Raw genomic sequence first — 20,209 nt, forward strand, 5'->3', positions numbered from 1 at the left:
AACTTATTACTCATTTCAATTTAGTTAGATGTCAAGAATATTAGAATATTTATTTGTGTAATACATTCAATTATTGAGAAGGTGATAATAATAAAATATTTAAAATTATATTTGTTTTGAAAAGAATATTTAAAAAATATATTGGGTCCCCTTCAAACACGTTAAGGTAAGGAAGGAAATATGAAATTTCGTTCATGTCACGGGATATTTGCGCGTCAATGGCGTCTGTTGACTAAGCAAGAAGAAAAACAAGACAAATTGCAACTCAAGAAACCCTCTATGAACCAACCCCTTATCTAACATTTTTTTTCCTATATATCTTTCTCTTTCCAATTTCACTTCCCCCAACTTACTCTGTTTTTCTTTCTGCTTCTGCAACAACCAATCATGGATTTCGACACTCATACTAACCACATGTTGGAAAACAACGAAGACACGACCAAATTTGGTGCCAGTTCACTAAGCGGAAAACTCATGTTCACAGCTATAGTCGTAATGTTCGCTGTCATTGTTTTTATACTCTTCCTCCATCTCTACGCTCGTTGTTACTTACTCCGATCAAGACGGCGGCGAAACCACCGCAACGGCGGCACCCAACTGTTTTTCTACGTCGATCCCACCACATCAAACACCACAACAGTACGTGGACTAGAATCCAGCGTCCTAAATTCCCTCCCTGTTTTCGTTTACTCGCCGGAAAAACACACCCACTTGCCGGAATGTGCAGTATGCTTATCGGAATTTGAGGAAAATGAAAAGGGACGGATTCTACCGAAATGCAATCATGGGTTTCATATAGATTGTATTGATATGTGGTTTCATTCGCATTCTACTTGTCCTATATGTCGAGCTTTGGTTGAACCGGTTGAGGATAAACAGATTCATGAAACGGAAAACACTGAAGCCGCCGCTGGTCCAAGCGAGAGAAGAAAAGAACTTGCAATTGATATTCCTAAGAGGGGATTGACGGAGAATGAAATCGGACAGAGTTCGTCGGCGGCAGTGGTCAGTCAGGGGTTTATGTCACCGGTTACTCGGTTTCTGTCTTTTACAAGTATGCTTAGTATGAACAGAAGAAGCGCCGGGAATACGCCTTCCGGCGTAGGGACGAGTTCCGGCGAGTCCTTAGTATTGGATATTGAGAAAGGCTTGGAAGATTCGAATCAGAATCAGAATAAAAGTCGTGCCCAGACACCCAGGTGATGCCGGCAACCGACCGACCGACCGACCGACGTTTATTAAAAAAGAGCAGCCACTTCTGACTATGACTGAAGAAGATGACAGGCGGCGGCTATTTCCTTTGGGTTTGAAAATTAAAACGTGGCATTATGTGTAAAGGGCTCTATATATGGTCACTAGTAAGACTTTTTATTATTGGATAGTTAAATATAGATTAATGCTAGTGTAAAAGCATTTAATTTATTTAAAATTATGATTATATATATATATATATATATATATATATATGTATATATATAAAAGATCGTATTGATCTATAATTTGTTTGTTATATATATTTAGTTATTATGTTTATCAATTTTTGTTTCAAAATTTTCAATTTGAATTAATTATGTTTATTAAATTCATTATTATTTTAAATAAGGAATTTTCAAGGTCATCTATGTTAGAATAAAAGTTGTCAAGTTTGAACTGGAACTTAATTATTTCTATTGACTATAGAACTTTCATGGTCATTGGTTGTCAATGTAAGTACAACCTATTATTTGTACTCTAATTGAGCTGAGATGAATATATACACATTTCGCAATAATGGTATAGTGTGACTTTATTGAGATATTTGATTAATTCTAATTTGGTCACATATAAAGTTTTGATATATATTAATATTAATTGTGACAATTTTTTGGTTTTTAAGAAATTAACTTGACCTAATATTGGTCATGTAATTTTATTTAAGAAAAAAAACGTATGACCTCGTAGATAAGGGTGTTCAATATTTGGTCTCAAACGAATATATGACCACCGAATTTGAATTTTATTTTTGGTTTTTGAATCTAATTTTAAAGCAATTTGAATTCAAATACAATTTTCGGTTTGATTTTCAAGTTGGATTTCAACTTAAAAACCAAAAACCGAATTCTTTTTTTTATTTTTTATTAGATATTATATATTTTATTAGATATTATTAAATATATTTTATTATATATTAAATTAGGTAAGTTGTTAGCCCTTTTAAATTTATAAGAATCTAACCCTTAAAAATTAGTTGATATTGAAGGTAAAAAAAAAAGGTGCAAGTACAATATTTGGTCTGAACCGAATATCCAACCGAATAAAATTCACCGAATATAAATAAACTGAATTCGAATTTCAATATTCGGTTCGGTTTTTTAATTTGCTTAAAGAAATAAAAATTCGAATAAACTCGAATAACTCGAAAACTCGAAACCAAACGATGAACACCCCTACCCTTTATAAATTTTTGGTACTTGAACTATATTATTTTATTTAAAGAAAAAAATTATATTATTTTTATATGGCAAAAACAAATTCAAATTAAATAAATAAGGGCTGATTTAGATGACAGAAATTGTAATCAAAATGGTATTAGAATTATATTTTAATATATTTTTTTTGAATTAATGAGAACTAGGACAATACTCATAGTCATGGCTATGGCTGGTATAAGCTCCCAGATGGAATTAATTCCGCGACCTAATCTTTTAATCCGACTCTTATCACTGAACTACTTTGGTGGAGTGAGAATTATATTTTCATTATACGAATATTTTAAGTTCTTAATTTTTCAATTTAATTCAACGTTACTTTTCTAAAGGATTATCCAACATTAATCAACCTGTTTCATCCCTAATTTGTTTTTTTCTTCTAAGTCCAATTTAAATTATTTTCAAACCCTAACTCCAATTTCTTCATCTGCAATTAACATTAAATATTAATATATGATATACCAAAAAAAATGAAATTAGTTTTCAAGAAAGACTTATATTATATATTATCTTGAATTTCTTATAAATGGAGATCGAGGAGGACATAATAGTATACATTAATATGAAAATTGATCTTGCATTTAGCCACTAACATATGCATGATGCATCTAATTAAGAGCTTTGTTTTTCATCATCTTCATTTAAATGGTAGAGTCATATGGTAATCCTGTCGGCTTAACCCATACATTTCCTGTAATAAACCTGCCTGCATTAAACAGAGCAAGTTGTTGTGCATTAATCTTCTTAATCCCACCCCATTTCACCCTCTTGCTCTGTTCCGCACCTTCACCCGTATTCCCATATTCTACATAGAAACTAGTCTCAAGACCGAAACTTCCAGCCCATGGAGACCACCCTTTCGGGTCGATAAATCCATCTATGTTCGAGTTCACAATTATAGTCCTCGAATAAAGCTTCCATGGCCTTCCAAGGTAAGCTTCTATGGGAGTCGACGAAGACTTGAACTCGGGAGATGCAACGATGGAGCATTTTTGTAGGACGAGGCCCGTGTTCTCGCGTTTGTCGTCACGACCTTGGGCCGTGACCATGCAACCCTGGTTTTCGAGTGGCTTTCTCACGACCATGGTGCAGTTTTGGAACATGGCTGCTGCGTCTCCGAAGATGAAGTCGATGGTTCCCGAGATGGTGCAGTCGCGGTAGTATTGACGATGGCTGTGGACGTAGAGGGTGTCTTGATAACCGTCAAAGGCGCACTTGTAGAAGATGGCCATGTCGGCCGACACGCGAATTGCCACAGCCTGGTGCTTTGAGGCTCCGGATGAGTTCTCGAATCCGATTCCTCTAGCGAAGAAATGCCTTCCTTGTATCACTACAAAATTGTATTCGGAGTTAGTTTTATTAATTTAATGAGGTTCGGTCAACAAATGAAAACTTTCTTACCGACTGTAGCTGTCTTGTAAGTGTTGGTACCATCGACGAAGTTCTTGTTCCCGGTGATTCTAGTCTTGGTGGAACCTTCTCCCAACATCACGACATTGCTCATCTTCTTGGTAACTTCAATGTACTCGTTATAAACACCGGCCTTGATGAATATAACAAAAGGCTTCTTGTTCTTCTTAGGAACTTTAGCCAATGCTTCCGTGATTGTTTTGACATTCCCTGATCCGTCCTTTGCCACAACAACGTTCGGTTTGAGTGTCCCATCGAGTTTGTTGACGACAAAGGCCGGGTAAGGGGCAGATGCCGTAAGCAACCTCCTCTTTCCTTCGTCGACCCATGCGGGCATTTCCTCTGAAGCCAACAATCTCCTTCCGGATAAGCTAGTCATGTTAAGGTGCGTAATAGTTTTCGAGAATTCATCAATCATGGCGAGCCCATTTCTTGTCAACTCACCCGAGACTTTAAGAACCTTCTTCATGTTCTCTCCGGCTTGACCGGTTGTGTTCTCGAATCCATCCAAGCATGTTTGTTGGAAGGTGAGTGCTCCGCTAAGCCAAGTCTTGAGATCGGAGACGTAGTCCTCGATATGAGCTAGGTCAAAAATTCCGAAGTTGTCGAACGACTCCTTGAGATCGTCGACGGAATCTTCTAGAAGCTCTTTGCAACTCTCGTAGGCCGCGTGGGTACGAGGATCTGTCTCGGCTTTTTGAAGGACAACTGACTTCTTCATGGCTTCGGTTACGTGTTTGATCGCGATGTTGAATGCGATCTTGATGAGCTCATTAGGATCGGTTGTGTTGCCTGCGGAGGCGGAGAGAGTTGTCATGCATGTCTTCTTGTAATCGGTTGGCCGACAAATATCTTCCACCGCCTTAGTTGATGTTGTTATGCCAGCCGACGAGGTTATCTCTTCGTGGCTGCCATTTTTGGCGTAGGTTAGGACCAAACCGAGGACCATGGCCATTAATAACATCGAAGAGAGGGCAATGACGACAACTTTTTGATTCGCCATGATTAATTATGGGAAGATTGTTTTTTTAATGTATAGTGTTTGTTTTGGGGGGAAGAATTTGAATGATTATTGAAATAAATTTTAATCCAATCCCCCCGAAAACATTACGTTGTCCTCCTTTGCTCTGAAGAATTATGGGGAAAGAAGTTTGAATTTATATCAATACATTATGGGAAGGAATGAAGATGACAGTTAATTCTGTTACCAAATGCCTGGTGAGTATTAAACGTTCTCCACCTCTTCCCAGTTCTATATTTAGTTCATTGAAATGTTTATTTTATGATAATTTGTTTTTTTTATTATTCAATATATTGAAATATTATCACATATATCTCACTTCTCGCTTCATTTATATGGCGAGCAGATTAAAGATCGACATGGAAATTAGGGACAAGCTTAGACGAGGAATAACTTAAAAAGTCATTAGTGTGAAAAAATGTTATATGTTGTTCGATAAGTAGGGTTCTTTCGATTTCGGTTGGGCTAAGTTGCGGGGTAAAAATTAATTATCTTACATCCAATTTAATTATTGATGATTGTTATATATGAGACAAGAGGATTGATAGAGAGCGCGACTCTGAGACAGCGACTGAGAGCGCGATGCCTACGTGGTGTGCTACGTGGGTTGACAGGTAGAATATTCTCTTTTTATTAATTATTTTATCTCTCTTCTTATTAATTAATTTCTCTCTCCTCTTATTAAATAATTTTTCTCTCTATCTCTACAAATTAATTTATCTCATTTATCCATATTCTCCCGATTATTATCTCTACAAATTAATTTATCTCATTTATCCATATTCTCCCGATTATTATTTTACTCATTTATTTGATATTTATTATTTCTCGTCTTTAACGGTTAAAATAAATCAATAATTTACAACAAATTATTATTATTTTTTGTTATTGACTTATTAATATTTTTTTAGTTTTATTACTTATAAATAAATGTTTATCTAATATTTCTATTCTCAAGATTAATTATTTTCTCTCCAGTAACTAATTATTAATAATAGGAGAGAGAAAATAATTAATAAAAGGAGAGAGAATATTCTACCTGTCAACCCACGTAGGCACACCACGTAGGCATCGCGCTCCCAGTCGCTGTCTCAAGTCGCGCTCTCTATCATTTTTCATGAGACAATCATGTATTATGGTTTGTTTAGAGGATGTGTAGAGCTATTAATTAATCTTCTCCTTTTTTATTTTGAATTTGCTTTGGAACATAATATGGGTAATTTCAGACTATTGTGTGTTGTTTGGAAGCATGAATCATAGAGATAGGAATAGCTGGATTTTAGAAAGTTTTGTGACGATATTTTTGTGATTTTGTGGTGAAGTATTTATCTTTAACTCAACCTTAGTACATTCAACAACTCCAAATGTACATTTTATCATCCGATTTTTACACAACATTATTTTTGTGACGTTGGTTTAGGTGCACTCTAATCACCCATTTGATTCTATAAGAGAATTAATCGATATTTAAAAAAATGATATGGTCTAGATAATTTTTTCACTATTATTTATCTTATGTTTTTATTTCTCCCGTTAATTCAATATAGCTGCTCTCAGGGGCGGAGCCAGGATGAAAAATTACCTGGGGCTGACTCCAACTTGCTCAGAGATTTAACTTTTTTACGTTCCGCTTTTTTTTCAATAAAATTTTCACGATTATTAGAAGATGAAAACTCGTCATGCCCTCTCAATGCAGACGTTTGCAAAGTGAGCCACCGAGTGCTTTCAATAGTTGTTGTAAGCGGTAATCTATTATTTTGTTTTTTATCTGAAGACTGTGCATTTAGTACTTTGTCAATATGACAAAGATATTCATTAGATTATCAAGATATTCAATTGCCCTATTATGTGGTGAAATATTATATCCTATATGCATAACAAAAGAGCATTTATCCTCATCATTAACTCGTTTTCAATATTTGAATTCATTTATTGTAAATGTAGGTTTTTTTGGGGTTGCTTATGTTCAAACAAGAAACATGGGAAATAAAAAACAACATCTTTCAAAGGAGAGTATTATAACCAAGTAAATTTCTTAAACCAATGACTTTGGAACCGTCGATTTTGATTTCCAAATTTGGTCGGCGGGTACTCATCATTAATAGGTTGATATGACCCCATCTTAATATAAGCTCGTCTAATTTCATCCCTTTGATTAAAAGAATATATATTTCCATATCGGAATATATATTCATTAGATTATCAAGATATTCAATTGCCCTATTATGTGGTGAAATATTATATTCTATATGCATAACAAAAGAGCATTTATCCTCATCATTAACTCGTTTTCAATATTTGAATTCATTTATTGTAAATGTAGGTTTTTTTGGGGTTGCTTATGTTCAAACAAGAAACATGGGAAATAAAAAACAACATCTTTCAAAGGAGAGTATTATAACCAAGTAAATTTCTTAAACCAATGACTTTGGAACCGTCGATTTTGATTTCCAAATTTGGTCGGCGGGTACTCATCATTAATAGGTTGATATGACCCCATCTTGATATAAGCTCGTCTAATTTCATCCATTTGATTAAAAGAATATCTATTTCCATATCGGAATACGTAATGTTGGATCAAGTTTAAGAGAACTTACATCAACATCAATTCTAGGAGATTTGTTAAGTTTTTGAGTAGGGATATCAAATTATTTATTTTAACTTGTTTATTAATATTAATTTATATTTTTTTATAAATTTTTGAAATAGTTTAAAATTAAGAAATATAAAACACTATAAATAATTTGTACTATTAATTATATTGAAATAAATAAAAAATAATGTATAATTATTATTAGATAAATTAAAGGTCAGTGAGGCCAGGGTTTGATCACCTGATCTCATATTCAAATTTCAGTTACAGAGCCAACTGGGCTAGGAGCCATATGTGAAAAACATTTATAAAATTGTCTTTTAGGATTTTAATTTAGGTGCGGCTGAAGCCCACCCTAGCCCATGGGTGGCTCCGCCCCTGGCTGCTCTTAATTTTTGTAATTCTTAGCTGTGTGGTTAACGATCGATTTCCTTTTTAATCTACAGATCATTTTAAATATAAAACTGATTAAAATATTAAAATAAAATAAAAATACTTTAAAGACTTACATAATAATTATTGCAAATGAAGAATATTAATGAATTCTATAAAATAGATATAACATATGTATTAATTCAACTCACAAATGATTCATGCTGTTTTACTCTTAGCATACATAATAATTTACTTGAACACATAAGTACATGGACATTTTTCATTATTTGAAATGAAGTTTGTCTTCATATATAAATATATTTCAGCATCTTGACACTATTAACGATAAATTAAATAGTATAAATAGTTCTACATAAAACTAATAAATTTCATATTTTATTTTTACTCATAACAATTAAGTTAAAGTGTATGATTATAAAATCGATCGTGTTAACTTTCTCTATATAAACTTTGGATTAAAAAAATTATTAATTACAACAATAAATCAAAATGGAATAGGCTTCTTTGCAAAGGAAAACATGAATGAAATCTATCCATGAACAAAATTTATTTTGGGGTGGGGAAGTGTATGCATTATTTAAAAAGTTGTGATTTGTGGTTATTTTGAAAAAATAGAGTTTTATTTTATAAAAGATTTAAAATATATTAAAATAAAATTATTTTAATTAATAATATTTGACTATGTTAAAATAATTTAAATAATTTCAATGAAAATGCATGCATTTTATAATCTAATATTTGTTTTTGTGTTTTATTTATTAAAAAAAAATACACTAAGTAATTGTGATAGGTGTTTGTAATTATACATATATATATATAGATTTTTATTTTTTTCTTAGAAGTTGAATATTGAAAATTAATTAAATGAATATTACAAGATAACTTCTACACAATAAAAATACATAATTGATGATTTAGATATCAAATTACATAAATAATTTACAAAAATAAAACTCCCAGTATAAAAGATCTAACGATTATGCGATCACTTGATTTATTGAACGACGATGGTTGAAGTAGAATAAAACGAACAAACCAATGAAATAGTGTCGGAGAACCTTTACGTACCAAAGATTTTGAGCGACAGTTAAAATTATTTTTAACCGATGGTTGGTGAGCAACGCCGAAAAAGGTCCCGCCAAATGAAAATGGATGATCTACATATATGGCCGAAATAGTAAGAAATCCATACAAATTATGGAAGAATACCTGTAAGAGATTCTCCATATAAAAGATCAAATCGAGTAAATTTTTATTAGAAAAATGAAAAATAACTTTAGATCCGATTATTTCGTCTCCTTTGCTGCTAAGAAGGGGACGAACATGAACTCAATATAGGATTACCAATACAATCAGAATATATGAGCAGAAAACGACCCACCAATGATTGAAAGTATTATTCGGACTATAAAAATCCGAGACAAAAAAATTGATCCGATCAAACATTATGTTGAACTGAACAAAACGAGATATATATATATATATATATATATATATATATATATATATATATATATATATATATATATATATATATATATATATATATATATATATATATATATATATTAGCTAATATTTAATTAGAAATTTAGCAATTATTTGTTAGATTGTATTTTGACTCGTGCAAGGATTTAGCTAGATGCATGTTATTATTAATATTATAATTAATTGGAGACTAATGTTTATGGGGAATAGTGTTTGCAAGACTCATTTTGCAGGGAAATTTGACGAAATGACCATACAAATGTTCTTAAATGTGAAAAGTGTCGGCACATAAATTAAATAGCGCTGCTGACATTTTTTTTGACTAAAATGCCCATATTTCGTCACGCAACCTCCAGTTGCGTGACGCAACTGGGTGCATTGTGAAAATTCCACAATGCACTTGCTATATAATTAAAAAATTCCAATTCTCTCTCTTCACGTCCCCTTCTCCCATCTCATCCTTTCTCTCTAAAAACAAGACGACCCCCGACAAAAACGTCAGAATCCCAACAAAGGAAGGATGTCCGCTGCTACTGGTATGCTTCCTTTGTATTCCACTTGTTATTTATATCTTTCTTTGAACACATTGTTTGTTAAGTTTAGGGTTTAGGGATTGATTGGGTAAATGCCACCGTTGCGGCAGAATCCAGGTGCGTCTCGCAAATACGGGTGCGTCTCGCGAATGCGGGTGCGTCTCGCGAATACGGGTGCGTCTCGCGAATGCGGGTGCGTCACACGGGTGCGTCTCGCGAATGCGTCTCGTGGGTGCGTCTCGCGAATGCATTTTGCGAATGCGTCTCGCGAATGGTCATACCTCTACTTTTGGTTTCTGTATGTTTAATTATATTTTTGGTGAATATCATTGTGGATTGAACTTCTCTAATTTCCACTGTTCAGGGAAAGATCTGAGGATAGAAAATGTTGGAGGGCTTAGCTTCTCATTGCTAATTTTTTTCTTGACTTTTGTTGGATGCATATCTGTTATGGTACTTCGACGCATCCCATTGGATGCATATCTGTTATTAAAGTTTAGGAATTTGTTATATAAAACCAATTTTTATTGATAATAAAACATTTCCTTGTAACAAGGGTATTTTAAGATAAGTTATTATGTGCATTGCTTAATAAGTTTGATTCTCAATTAAAGTCTCTCAAATTAAGAGTTTGAAGAGGATATGAAAGGAAATATTTAACTATGCAATTGGTTTACAAAGAAAAAGATGGTAACAAATTCTTTTAATAACAAAAGCTCTAAGGGCTGCTTATTCATTAACAAACCAGTAAGGCTCTTCTTGAGCACCAAAATGTTCACAATGAATAAAATATTCATTTTAATTGTTTTTGCACCAACTACAAAACAACCAAGCTTGCTCTTCTTCTATGGACGAAAATTTGCTATTTTCCGAGTCTTCAAGTTGTTGCAGTGCATGCAGTCACAACTTGTGCACCACTCACTTGTTTTGCACAACTATACTTCTTTGTTATGAATCTGTTCAAACAAACACATCAATAACATTAGTTGATCCTCCCTTTTTCCATTTGGTATAAGATATTTTATGAACCTTATACTGCAAGTTTTGATGCTTCATTTGCTATACAAACCATTTTCTAGATAATAATCCAAATTAGAGCATAATTTGTTGCTTCATTTAGCATAGAGATAATTTTTTCTAATAATGACAATGTTAAATTACTTCTTACTTACCTAAAGAAGTCCCTCCACATCAATTCATACATTTAGAGAACCATTAACAACTCCTTTTCCATTTTATTATACACAACAATAAAAAGATAAGAGTTAAAAAAGACACATAAAAACAAAAGGTGTTAATAATTCTACTCATTTCTTGTTCATACGTGCTGGCTCATGGTTGAAACTGGGTTAAGACCAAGATTAGTGAAACAAATTAATGAAGTGAATTATTAATTATTACCAGCCAAACGAGGGCTTCGTGCTGACTCCAAGGATGGGAATTTTGGTGAAATATAAAAGTGGATTGGCATCTCATTTTACTAATTGATTGGACAGAAGAAGTATTCGTTGAACCTTCATCTTGTTCTGCTGCTGCTTTGCTTGATTTTTCAATTTTCTCCACCCATATATCTGCAAGGAACAAGCAAAATGCTCTCACAAATTATAGAGAAACACAAATAGATAGTGATCACAACATTTATCATGGCAAGGGTGATTGCGAAAAAGCTATACAAGATATGTGTGATTCCAAGAACGAATAAGGATCTGTGTAGTTGCACGAGGCTCTCATAAGATGCGACGGATTCGTGCCCCTGAGAATAATACATATACATTAATGAATGCTTTGAATTATATATATATATATAAACAAAATCTTTGGGCAAATGTTGGTGTGCATATGATTAACATGTTGTTGAGAACGCAATGGTTATTGAAAAGATTATGGGTTTCAACCGTTATATGTTTGACAGAGACATTCTCAGTTCTTGCTAAACATGGGTAGAATTGACTGCTCAAGGAAGAAGATTTAACACAAATCTTGGCAACAAAGCTTGTCCAGTGACCCATCAGCAATGATAAAAGCCCAAAAAGCATTAGCTCTTCCCAGAAATTCCTCAACTAATTGAAATTGGATATCAATAATGGAAAAAAAAGGTTTCTAGAGCTGATCTTATAATATACCTTCCTTGATCTTCTACAAAGCAGATAAAAGGGTTTTCCTCTTAGTCCTATCTAACCACTATCATAAGTAACAATCAGAATAAGAACAACAACATCGAGACAAGTAAAAAGAGTGCTTTAATTTACCTTTTTAAGTTGTTTCAGAGAATCATGGAATAGAAAACCCATGGTAACTATGATTGAAACGACCGTTGCAACAGCCCAAGTTGGGGTTTCAAATAAAGATCGTTCACCATCAATTCTCATTTCCAATCTTTACCCGATTCAAAAAAAAGAAAGAGAAAGAAGAGGCTTTATCTCAAAGGGCTTTGAGGTTTCTAAAGAAAAGAATGGGAAACCCATTATTGAAAAACTCCATTAATTTCTTCATTGAAGACTGACTTCAACCTTTTTTTACCTTTTCTAATTGACACAACCGCAACATGTCAACCCGATTTCAACTTAAACTAAAAAAAATATATGATTTTTTCAAGTTCGAGTTGAGTTTTCGTGGCGTGTCAGAAATTACCACCACTATGTGTCAAGATAGAGATTGTTAGATTATGGTAATCTATATGTGCATGTTTGACTGGGACTGGGTCTAAACTCGCGGTACAATAAAATAAATTCTAATTGTTTGATATTTTAGTCCATTTAGCTTAGTTATATGACCTATAAATATATAGTCTTGAGTTTTTATACACACATACAATATTGTCATTATTTTTCTTTCTTTCTAGGTTCTAATCTATTTTTGACAATATAGGAATAATTTCCTCCTCTGCTTAATTTTTTATTTATTTATGTTTTAACGTAAATTTTGTATTATCATCACACTTATTTTATTATTTCACACGTCTTTTTATTTTTTTATCTTAACTAGTCTTAAATATATATTTTTTTCAACCTTCAACATTTACAAAAATATATAAAAAAAAAAAAATGGTTGTCCTTCATATCATATGTACATGTTGGTCATGAGGTGTACATTGAGAGCTATTAAAGGTCATTTGAGAGCCGATATAGAAGAGAGAAGAGCTAAGAGAGAAAGGAGCATCTCTTTATCTATATTTTTCTCAACATTTAATATTTACAAGATCCTATTCCGGCCCATGTAAGGAATCCCCGTAAATGAAGATCCTATTCCGGCCATTAAGAACTCTTAAAAGGTCAAGTGAGAACCGATAAAGAAGAGCTTTAAAAGAGAGAAAGTGTGAGTATCTTTACTCATTTTTATTTGTGCCATCTCTATTATATTTATTGTGAGAACTATAAATATATTATCTGATCGTCTTCTCGTAACAAGCCTGTGGACATTCAAATTTTATATTAATATTTAATATTTTTAACAGTAACCTAGTATTTTATTTTATTTTATTTTATTGTGAGAACTATAAATATATGATCTGATCACGAGTGTGCGACTTCTCTTACACGTAATAATCATGTGGACATTAAGACTTTATATTAATATTTAATATTTCTAACATAGTATCTAACACTAGATCTCTCTCGGGGGCTCATGTTACTTGCTCTCATATTTATTAAAAATTAGATGAATCTGTTCCTCATTGTTCAGTGTCCTTAATTTGTTTGTTGAGAGAGAGAGAAAAAAAATGGCGGGTTCCAACACAATTGATGTTGCCGGTGGTGGTGAAGTAAAGTATGACAGGAATAGTGAATTGAAAGCTTTCGATGAGACCAAGCTTGGAGTGAAGGGTTTGGTCGATTCAGGAATTCCCAAAGTCCCTAGAATCTTTATCCAACCACCAGAATCCTTTCTCCAACTGATCCCAACTGCAGCAGCTACTGCTGGTGACGACACATGCTTCGTCTTCCCCACGATAGACCTCACCGGAGGATCTATTCAAGATCCATCCCGGCGACGTGAAATCGTGGTTCAAGTCCGTCAGGCTTCCGAGTCTTGGGGATTCTTCCAGGTGATTAACCACGGAGTTCCCACGAGCGTCCTGAACCAGATGATGGACGGCGTCCACAGATTCTACAACCAAGATGAAGAAGATAGGAAGAAATTGTACACGAGAGACGTGAAGAAGGTGTTTGTATATAACACAAACTTCGATCTGTACAGTTCTCCGGCGGCTCAGTGGAGGGATACTTTCCTTTGCAACATGGCACCTGTTCCTCCTAAACCAGAAGATCTGCCTCAAGTTTGCAGGTATAGCTAGATTTATAAAATTTGATCTAAAATAATGGATATGACTTATTTATGTTTGGATCGATATTGTAGAGATATTATGGTGGAGTATTCGGATCATGTGATGAAATTAGGATTGGATGTGATGGAGTTAATGTCGGAAGCTCTAGGTCTGACTCCAAGTCACCTCAAGGACATGGATTGTGCAGAAGGTCTTGCTATTCTAGGACACTATTATCCAGCTTGCCCAGAGCCAGATCTCACCATTGGCGCCGCAAAACATGCAGACCGTGATTTCTTCACCGTCCTCCTACAAGACCATATCGGTGGCCTTCAGGTCTTTCATAAGGGTCATTGGGTCAATGTTCCTCCCAACCCTGAAGCTCTCGTCATCAATATTGGCGATCTTCTGCAGGTTCAATACTATGCATTTTTCTAAACGAACAAGACAAGATTGTATGTAGTGTTAATTTTTCTTTTTGTGGGTGGGTGCATGCAGCTTATAACAAATGACAAGTTCAGAAGTGTGGAGCACAGGGTGGTGGCGAACAGGGTGGGGCCTAGGGTATCGGTGGCGAGTTTCTTTACGACGGGATATATGCCGACGGAGAAGGTTTATGAGCCGATTAAGGAATTGCTATCAGAAGAGGAACCTGCAAAATACAGGGCAACCTCCGTCAAGGATTATTCTACCTTCTACAAACAGAAAGGACTTGATGGTACTTCTGCTCTCTTGCACTTTAGGATCTAAATCTAATGCTAATCAACTTGAATTCTTTTCTTTCTTGTACTTCTCATATATTTGAGAAATTGGATATGAATTTTTAAGTTGTTAATTCATTATATATGATCTTCTCCAAGCTCTTTCTTTCTTGTTCATTATTTAATTATCTTCTAATTAAGAACATTGCTTAATTTGCGATTTTAGCTATGTAATGGATATTAACTAAATTAATCATTATTACATGTAATCATCTAATAAATATATATATATTTTAATTTATTTAACTATAATTTTACTAATTTTAATTTATTTAAATATATAATGTTTTTTATTAAACAATAACATTATAAAGTAAAAAAAATAACATTTATCAACTATATAAAGCATGTCAAAATATAGTATAATTATTTTTTTTATTATAATATATCTTTTTTAAATTAATAATTTAATTATTTTTTACATTTATTAATGATAAGATATTTTATAATAAAAGAAGTCAATATCTATAATGACATTTTAAATTAATTATTTAATAAATATTTAAATAAAATTAATATATTTCACACATTATTTTCTTTTTCTATTTTAGTATTAATATTTTAAAATTATTAATTACATATAGAGAGAGATATTCAAACAATAAAACAAAATAATTTATTTAATTAAGTTTATGATTGATGGTTATAATTACCATATGTTAACTAAGTTTATATTTAGAATATTAATTTTCATATAAAAATAAGCATAACAACTCTAACAAATATTAGACTTTGTTATTTCTTTTAAGTGATCTAAATAATACCCAAATTTAAGTTGATTTGATAAATTTAATTTTTTTTTCTTTCCAAATCTTTAGCATTTATACAACGTTTTATACCTTTGATATTTCTTTTAAGTGATCTAAATATACCCAAACTAAATTTCAAAATTATAAAAAAAAAATTATGTAGCTTTTCAAACTGGATTCATTTAAAATATAAGTTCATATTAAATTTGGATTAAATTCAATATTTACTGATCAAAATTAATTGAATTTAAATAATAATAATTTTATCTAAAATATTTTAGATAAATATTAGTTAATACTTAATTCCCTTAACCGTGCAAAATGCACAACAACAATCGTGTTAGTTTGATTAATTCTAATTTGGTCACATATTAAGATTTTAAGTATATATATGCATTAATATTAATTGTGGCAATTTATTTTTAAGTTTAAGAAATTTGTTTGACCTAATATTTAAAGATTGTATTTAGTAAAAATGACTTTGAATCTGGAAGACACTTGTAATTGATCTATCCAATTATAATTCTATTGATATAAAGTATAATATATCAATATAGATCTAAAGAGAAAAAAAGAAGTTGAAACTTGAAATGCTTTAAATCATAGAATTGAAATTGACACTATTGATATTAGATTTTTAATTTTATTTGAATAAGAATTGAGATATAATTATAATTTATTTCTTATACCTAAAATAATATATAATTATAATTCATTATAAATTTTATATTTTAAAAAATAAAAAATAAAAAACAATTTTTATAATACTATTTATATTATTAAATTATCATTTCAATACATTTTATTAGTATAATTCAAGTGACAAAATGTTTGTCTAAGTTTTTATTCTAATATATATATATATATATATATATATATATATATAATTGTATATATATAATTATTTAAACCTAACAAAACCATGACATTAAAAGAAAATATAAAAATTAAAAACAATGATACATAATGATTTATTGAATATATTCTTAAGAAAAAACGGACTTTATTATCTTTCCGCATCGAATATAAAAAACAATATCATTATACATCTGCATCAATTCAAATTTTAATTCTTAATTTTAAATTATCTAATATAAAATTAAATACTTATTTTAATTTCAATTATAGGCCAGGTTGAGATTTGATTTTATAAAATTTAGAGAAAGAAAATTGGTGATAATTTTAAATGGGTGGAGAATTTTTTATTAAAAAATATTTAATATGTATTAATGTATGATAATAAAAAAATTAAAGTAAGAATAAATTAATAGTTTAATTAATTAATTAAGTGATATAAAAAATAAAAGGAGGTGAAATAATATTTAATTATTTTAAATTATTAAAATAATATAAATCTAACCCGACTCTAATATTATCGGCCTAAACAAAAAGTCAAAAACTATAATTATGTGAAATTGATTAATGGACACAAATGATGAAAAGATTTGACCCTGTTTCTTATATATTATCTTGAATTTATTAAGCCACATAATTTCACGTACCCATTCTAATGTCACAATGTTAGGTAATATATATGAATGATAGGGGACCAACTTATAAAAAACTGTTTCTCACACTTTTTTCTTTTTTATTACGTCATTCTCTCACCCTTTATTATATATATCGAGTCTCACCTAATGTGAATATGAGAGTGATTAAAATGACAATTGTGGTGAATATATATATATATATATATATATATATATATATATATATATATATATATATATATATATATATATATATATATATATATATATATATATATATATATATATATATATATTTGAATTGAAATACATCTTTGAATGAGAATGTATGATAGTACATAACTGACAATAATCAATATGGTGGTAGTATATATATATATATATATTTTGTTAAAGAATAATGTATATTATATAGCATTTATGTGTTTAGTATGTGTTAAGAATATATTAAGGTCTATATGTATTAAGGTCACATTAGGGTTTAGATTTCTTATCTATATGCAGTTGTCTCCAACTATTGGACTGGTAGAACTTCTAAAATTCTTTTATTTGTAACTTGGTATTAGAGCCATGGAATTAGGGTTAAGGTTTCTTTTATATTCTTTCATTCTCTCTAATTGTTATTGGGATTGTTCTTGAGGTTGCTTGCACTAATTTGTCATGTCTGAAGGAGGTCAACCCAGTTCCAAAGATCGTGATGGTGTTGCTAGTCTGGGATATCATCTAAACTCATCCCTCGTTCTTAGCCCCATGAATGGGTCGAATTTATCTTACATGGTCGCAAACTTGTTTACTTTCGGTTCAAGCCAATAGAATGCAGAAATTCATTAATGGAAAATCTAAGAAACCCAAGGATAATGAACAAAATTGGATGACTGGGAATTGGACAATGCCATGGTAAAAACGTGGCTCTTTAATTCTATGAAATCAAATATTCGGAATAGCTATATATTTCTTGCCACTACTCAAGAATTTTGGAGCTTGATAACTAAGACTTGCTCCCATTCTAGAAATGAGTTGATAGGGTTATGGACGGAGCTAGATCATTATCGCATCTTCAGAGAAGAATGTACGAAAGATGTGGAGTCCTATCAAAGAATTGTAGAAGAAGACTGTCTGATTGACTTCTTAGCTTACCTAGATATCTACTATGATCCTATTAAGGCAGAATTTATCGAGAAAGTTCCACTCCCTGATGTTCTGACTGTCCATGCTCGTATTTAGGGGGAGGAGACTCGACGACATACTATGGTTCCTCAATCAGAGCACTTTGATCATTCCTCTCTTGTTGTTACCCATGTTCCTGCTACCGCCCCATCAATGACACTTTCCTTTGTTGATAGGAGTCCATCTCTGTGTGATCACTGCTAGAAAATATGGCATACTCATGATAGTGCTTCCTCCTACATCCTCACCTTCGTGGCTTTGGTCGAGGTCGTGGCTGAAGTCATGACACTAGAGAACATCATCAGCATAGTGCTCACCTATCAATGGAGACACATACTTTTGATGGCTTTTGAGACGAGTGCTCTTTACAGCTTACTAGTCAACTCTTTTACTCCTTCCACTTCCTCTCATATTTCCCATTCCAATATGGATTCCTCCTTAACATCCACATCGTCTTTTTCTAACTCTTGGATCATCGATTCAATATCCTCTGACCATTTAAAATATTCTTCTAGCTTGTATAGCTCTTATTTGTCTTAACAGGATATTGTTTAGGTTGTAGATAGATCCCGTGTACCTATTTTAGGAAAAAGTGTTTATTCAGCTTTCTTCTAAATTACCTTTGAACTCTATCTTACATGTTTCATTATTCACTTTAAATTTGTTATAAGTTAAACGTATTACAGAGTCTCTCAATTGTTCGGTAACATTCTTCCCTTCTCATTGTTTTGTTCTAGACATAGCAACCTGTCAGACGATTGGTGGGGATAAAGTCTGCAATGACTTATATGTCTTGGAGAATGTGCCTACTTCTTCACTGATGGTCCACCAAGTATCAGTTAGCTCCCCGTTAGATTCATGGCATAGATACTGTAGTCATCCCTTATTTGGTGTATAAGAACATCTTTTTCATACTTTAACTAAATAATGTAGTAGTTCTGACTTTATGTGTGAACCATGTGAACTTGCGAAACATAAACATTCTAGTTATCATGATCGAACCAGCCATATTGAGATTGACCGACACTTCATCAAGGAGAAGAGTTTTACTATCTCCTTTGTAGCCCTTATGTATAGACTGTCGATCAACTAGCTGATATCTTAACTAATGGTCTTAATAGTAGATAATATATATGTAAGATATATAATCATAATATTATAAATTGTGATAATATTTATGTAAGATATTTATTAAAATATGATAAATTGTGATAATGTCAATATTATCTTATATTATTATATTAGTTTATTTATATGTTCAATTTAATGTCTATATAATTGACATAACTTATGTAATTCAACATTAATTTTAATAGAGCCCCTCTCTTTATTTTTACATATGGACGAGAAAATTTGAATTGAGAGAAGGTTGATGGCGAAACTATAGTGGTATAAAACTAGAATGACAATAGTAATGGTATATGTATGTGAGAATTTGAGAGTGATTGATGTTCTATAACATTGGTAGTGAAATGTGTCAATCATAATAAATGGATTTCTATCAAAAAAAAAAAAATAAATAATTCTTCATTATCATTATTTGTAATAATATTAAGTTTTTTTTTAATATTTCAGATCTTTTTCAAGACGGAGAAAATTGTGTCAAGAAGAGAAATATATTACATAGCCGATGAAAGCTATGATAGCAGCAACTCTAATTGATTGTGGGAAGAACCTGAAATTAATCTAGATTTTACTCTTTACTATAATATTTTAGTTACTAATCAAAATTATATAGCATATTTTGCATTTTTATTTAGGGAAGGGGATTACGCTCATAAAATAGTTGATATTTTCATTTTAAATCATATACCTAACACTCTGTTTTTAATTAGCTGGTGAGTGAAAAAATAAATGTAATGTTTGAAAATT

At 31.6% G+C, this 20,209-nt stretch overlaps 3 protein-coding genes across 3 annotated transcripts; 2 read left to right on the plus strand and 1 right to left on the minus strand.

Moving 5' to 3' along the window:
- Positions 1 to 327: 327 nt before the first annotated feature.
- LOC124921589 (RING-H2 finger protein ATL2-like) lies at positions 328 to 1,441 on the plus strand. Its single transcript, XM_047462262.1, has one exon. The coding sequence runs from the start codon at positions 388 to 390 to the stop codon at positions 1,201 to 1,203; it is 816 nt and encodes a 271-aa protein (XP_047318218.1). The 5' UTR covers positions 328 to 387; the 3' UTR covers positions 1,204 to 1,441.
- A 1,658-nt stretch (positions 1,442 to 3,099) lies between these two features.
- LOC124921561 (probable pectinesterase/pectinesterase inhibitor 21) lies at positions 3,100 to 4,896 on the minus strand. The gene is made up of 2 exons (XM_047462236.1): positions 3,870 to 4,896; positions 3,100 to 3,798 (listed from the first exon to the last, which is right to left on the minus strand). The coding sequence occupies exons 1-2, from the start codon at positions 4,879 to 4,881 to the stop codon at positions 3,110 to 3,112; spliced, it is 1,701 nt and encodes a 566-aa protein (XP_047318192.1). The 5' UTR covers positions 4,882 to 4,896; the 3' UTR covers positions 3,100 to 3,109.
- An 8,709-nt stretch (positions 4,897 to 13,605) lies between these two features.
- LOC124920873 (1-aminocyclopropane-1-carboxylate oxidase homolog 1-like) lies at positions 13,606 to 14,921 on the plus strand. The gene is made up of 3 exons (XM_047461445.1): positions 13,606 to 14,190; positions 14,263 to 14,584; positions 14,669 to 14,921. Exons 1-3 carry the CDS (start codon positions 13,628 to 13,630, stop codon positions 14,918 to 14,920), a joined length of 1,137 nt encoding a protein of 378 aa, XP_047317401.1. The 5' UTR covers positions 13,606 to 13,627; the 3' UTR covers position 14,921.
- Positions 14,922 to 20,209: the final 5,288 nt, after the last annotated feature.

Source organism: Impatiens glandulifera, chromosome 1, assembly GCF_907164915.1.
Source record: "Impatiens glandulifera chromosome 1, dImpGla2.1, whole genome shotgun sequence".
NCBI lineage: Eukaryota > Viridiplantae > Streptophyta > Magnoliopsida > Ericales > Balsaminaceae > Impatiens > Impatiens glandulifera.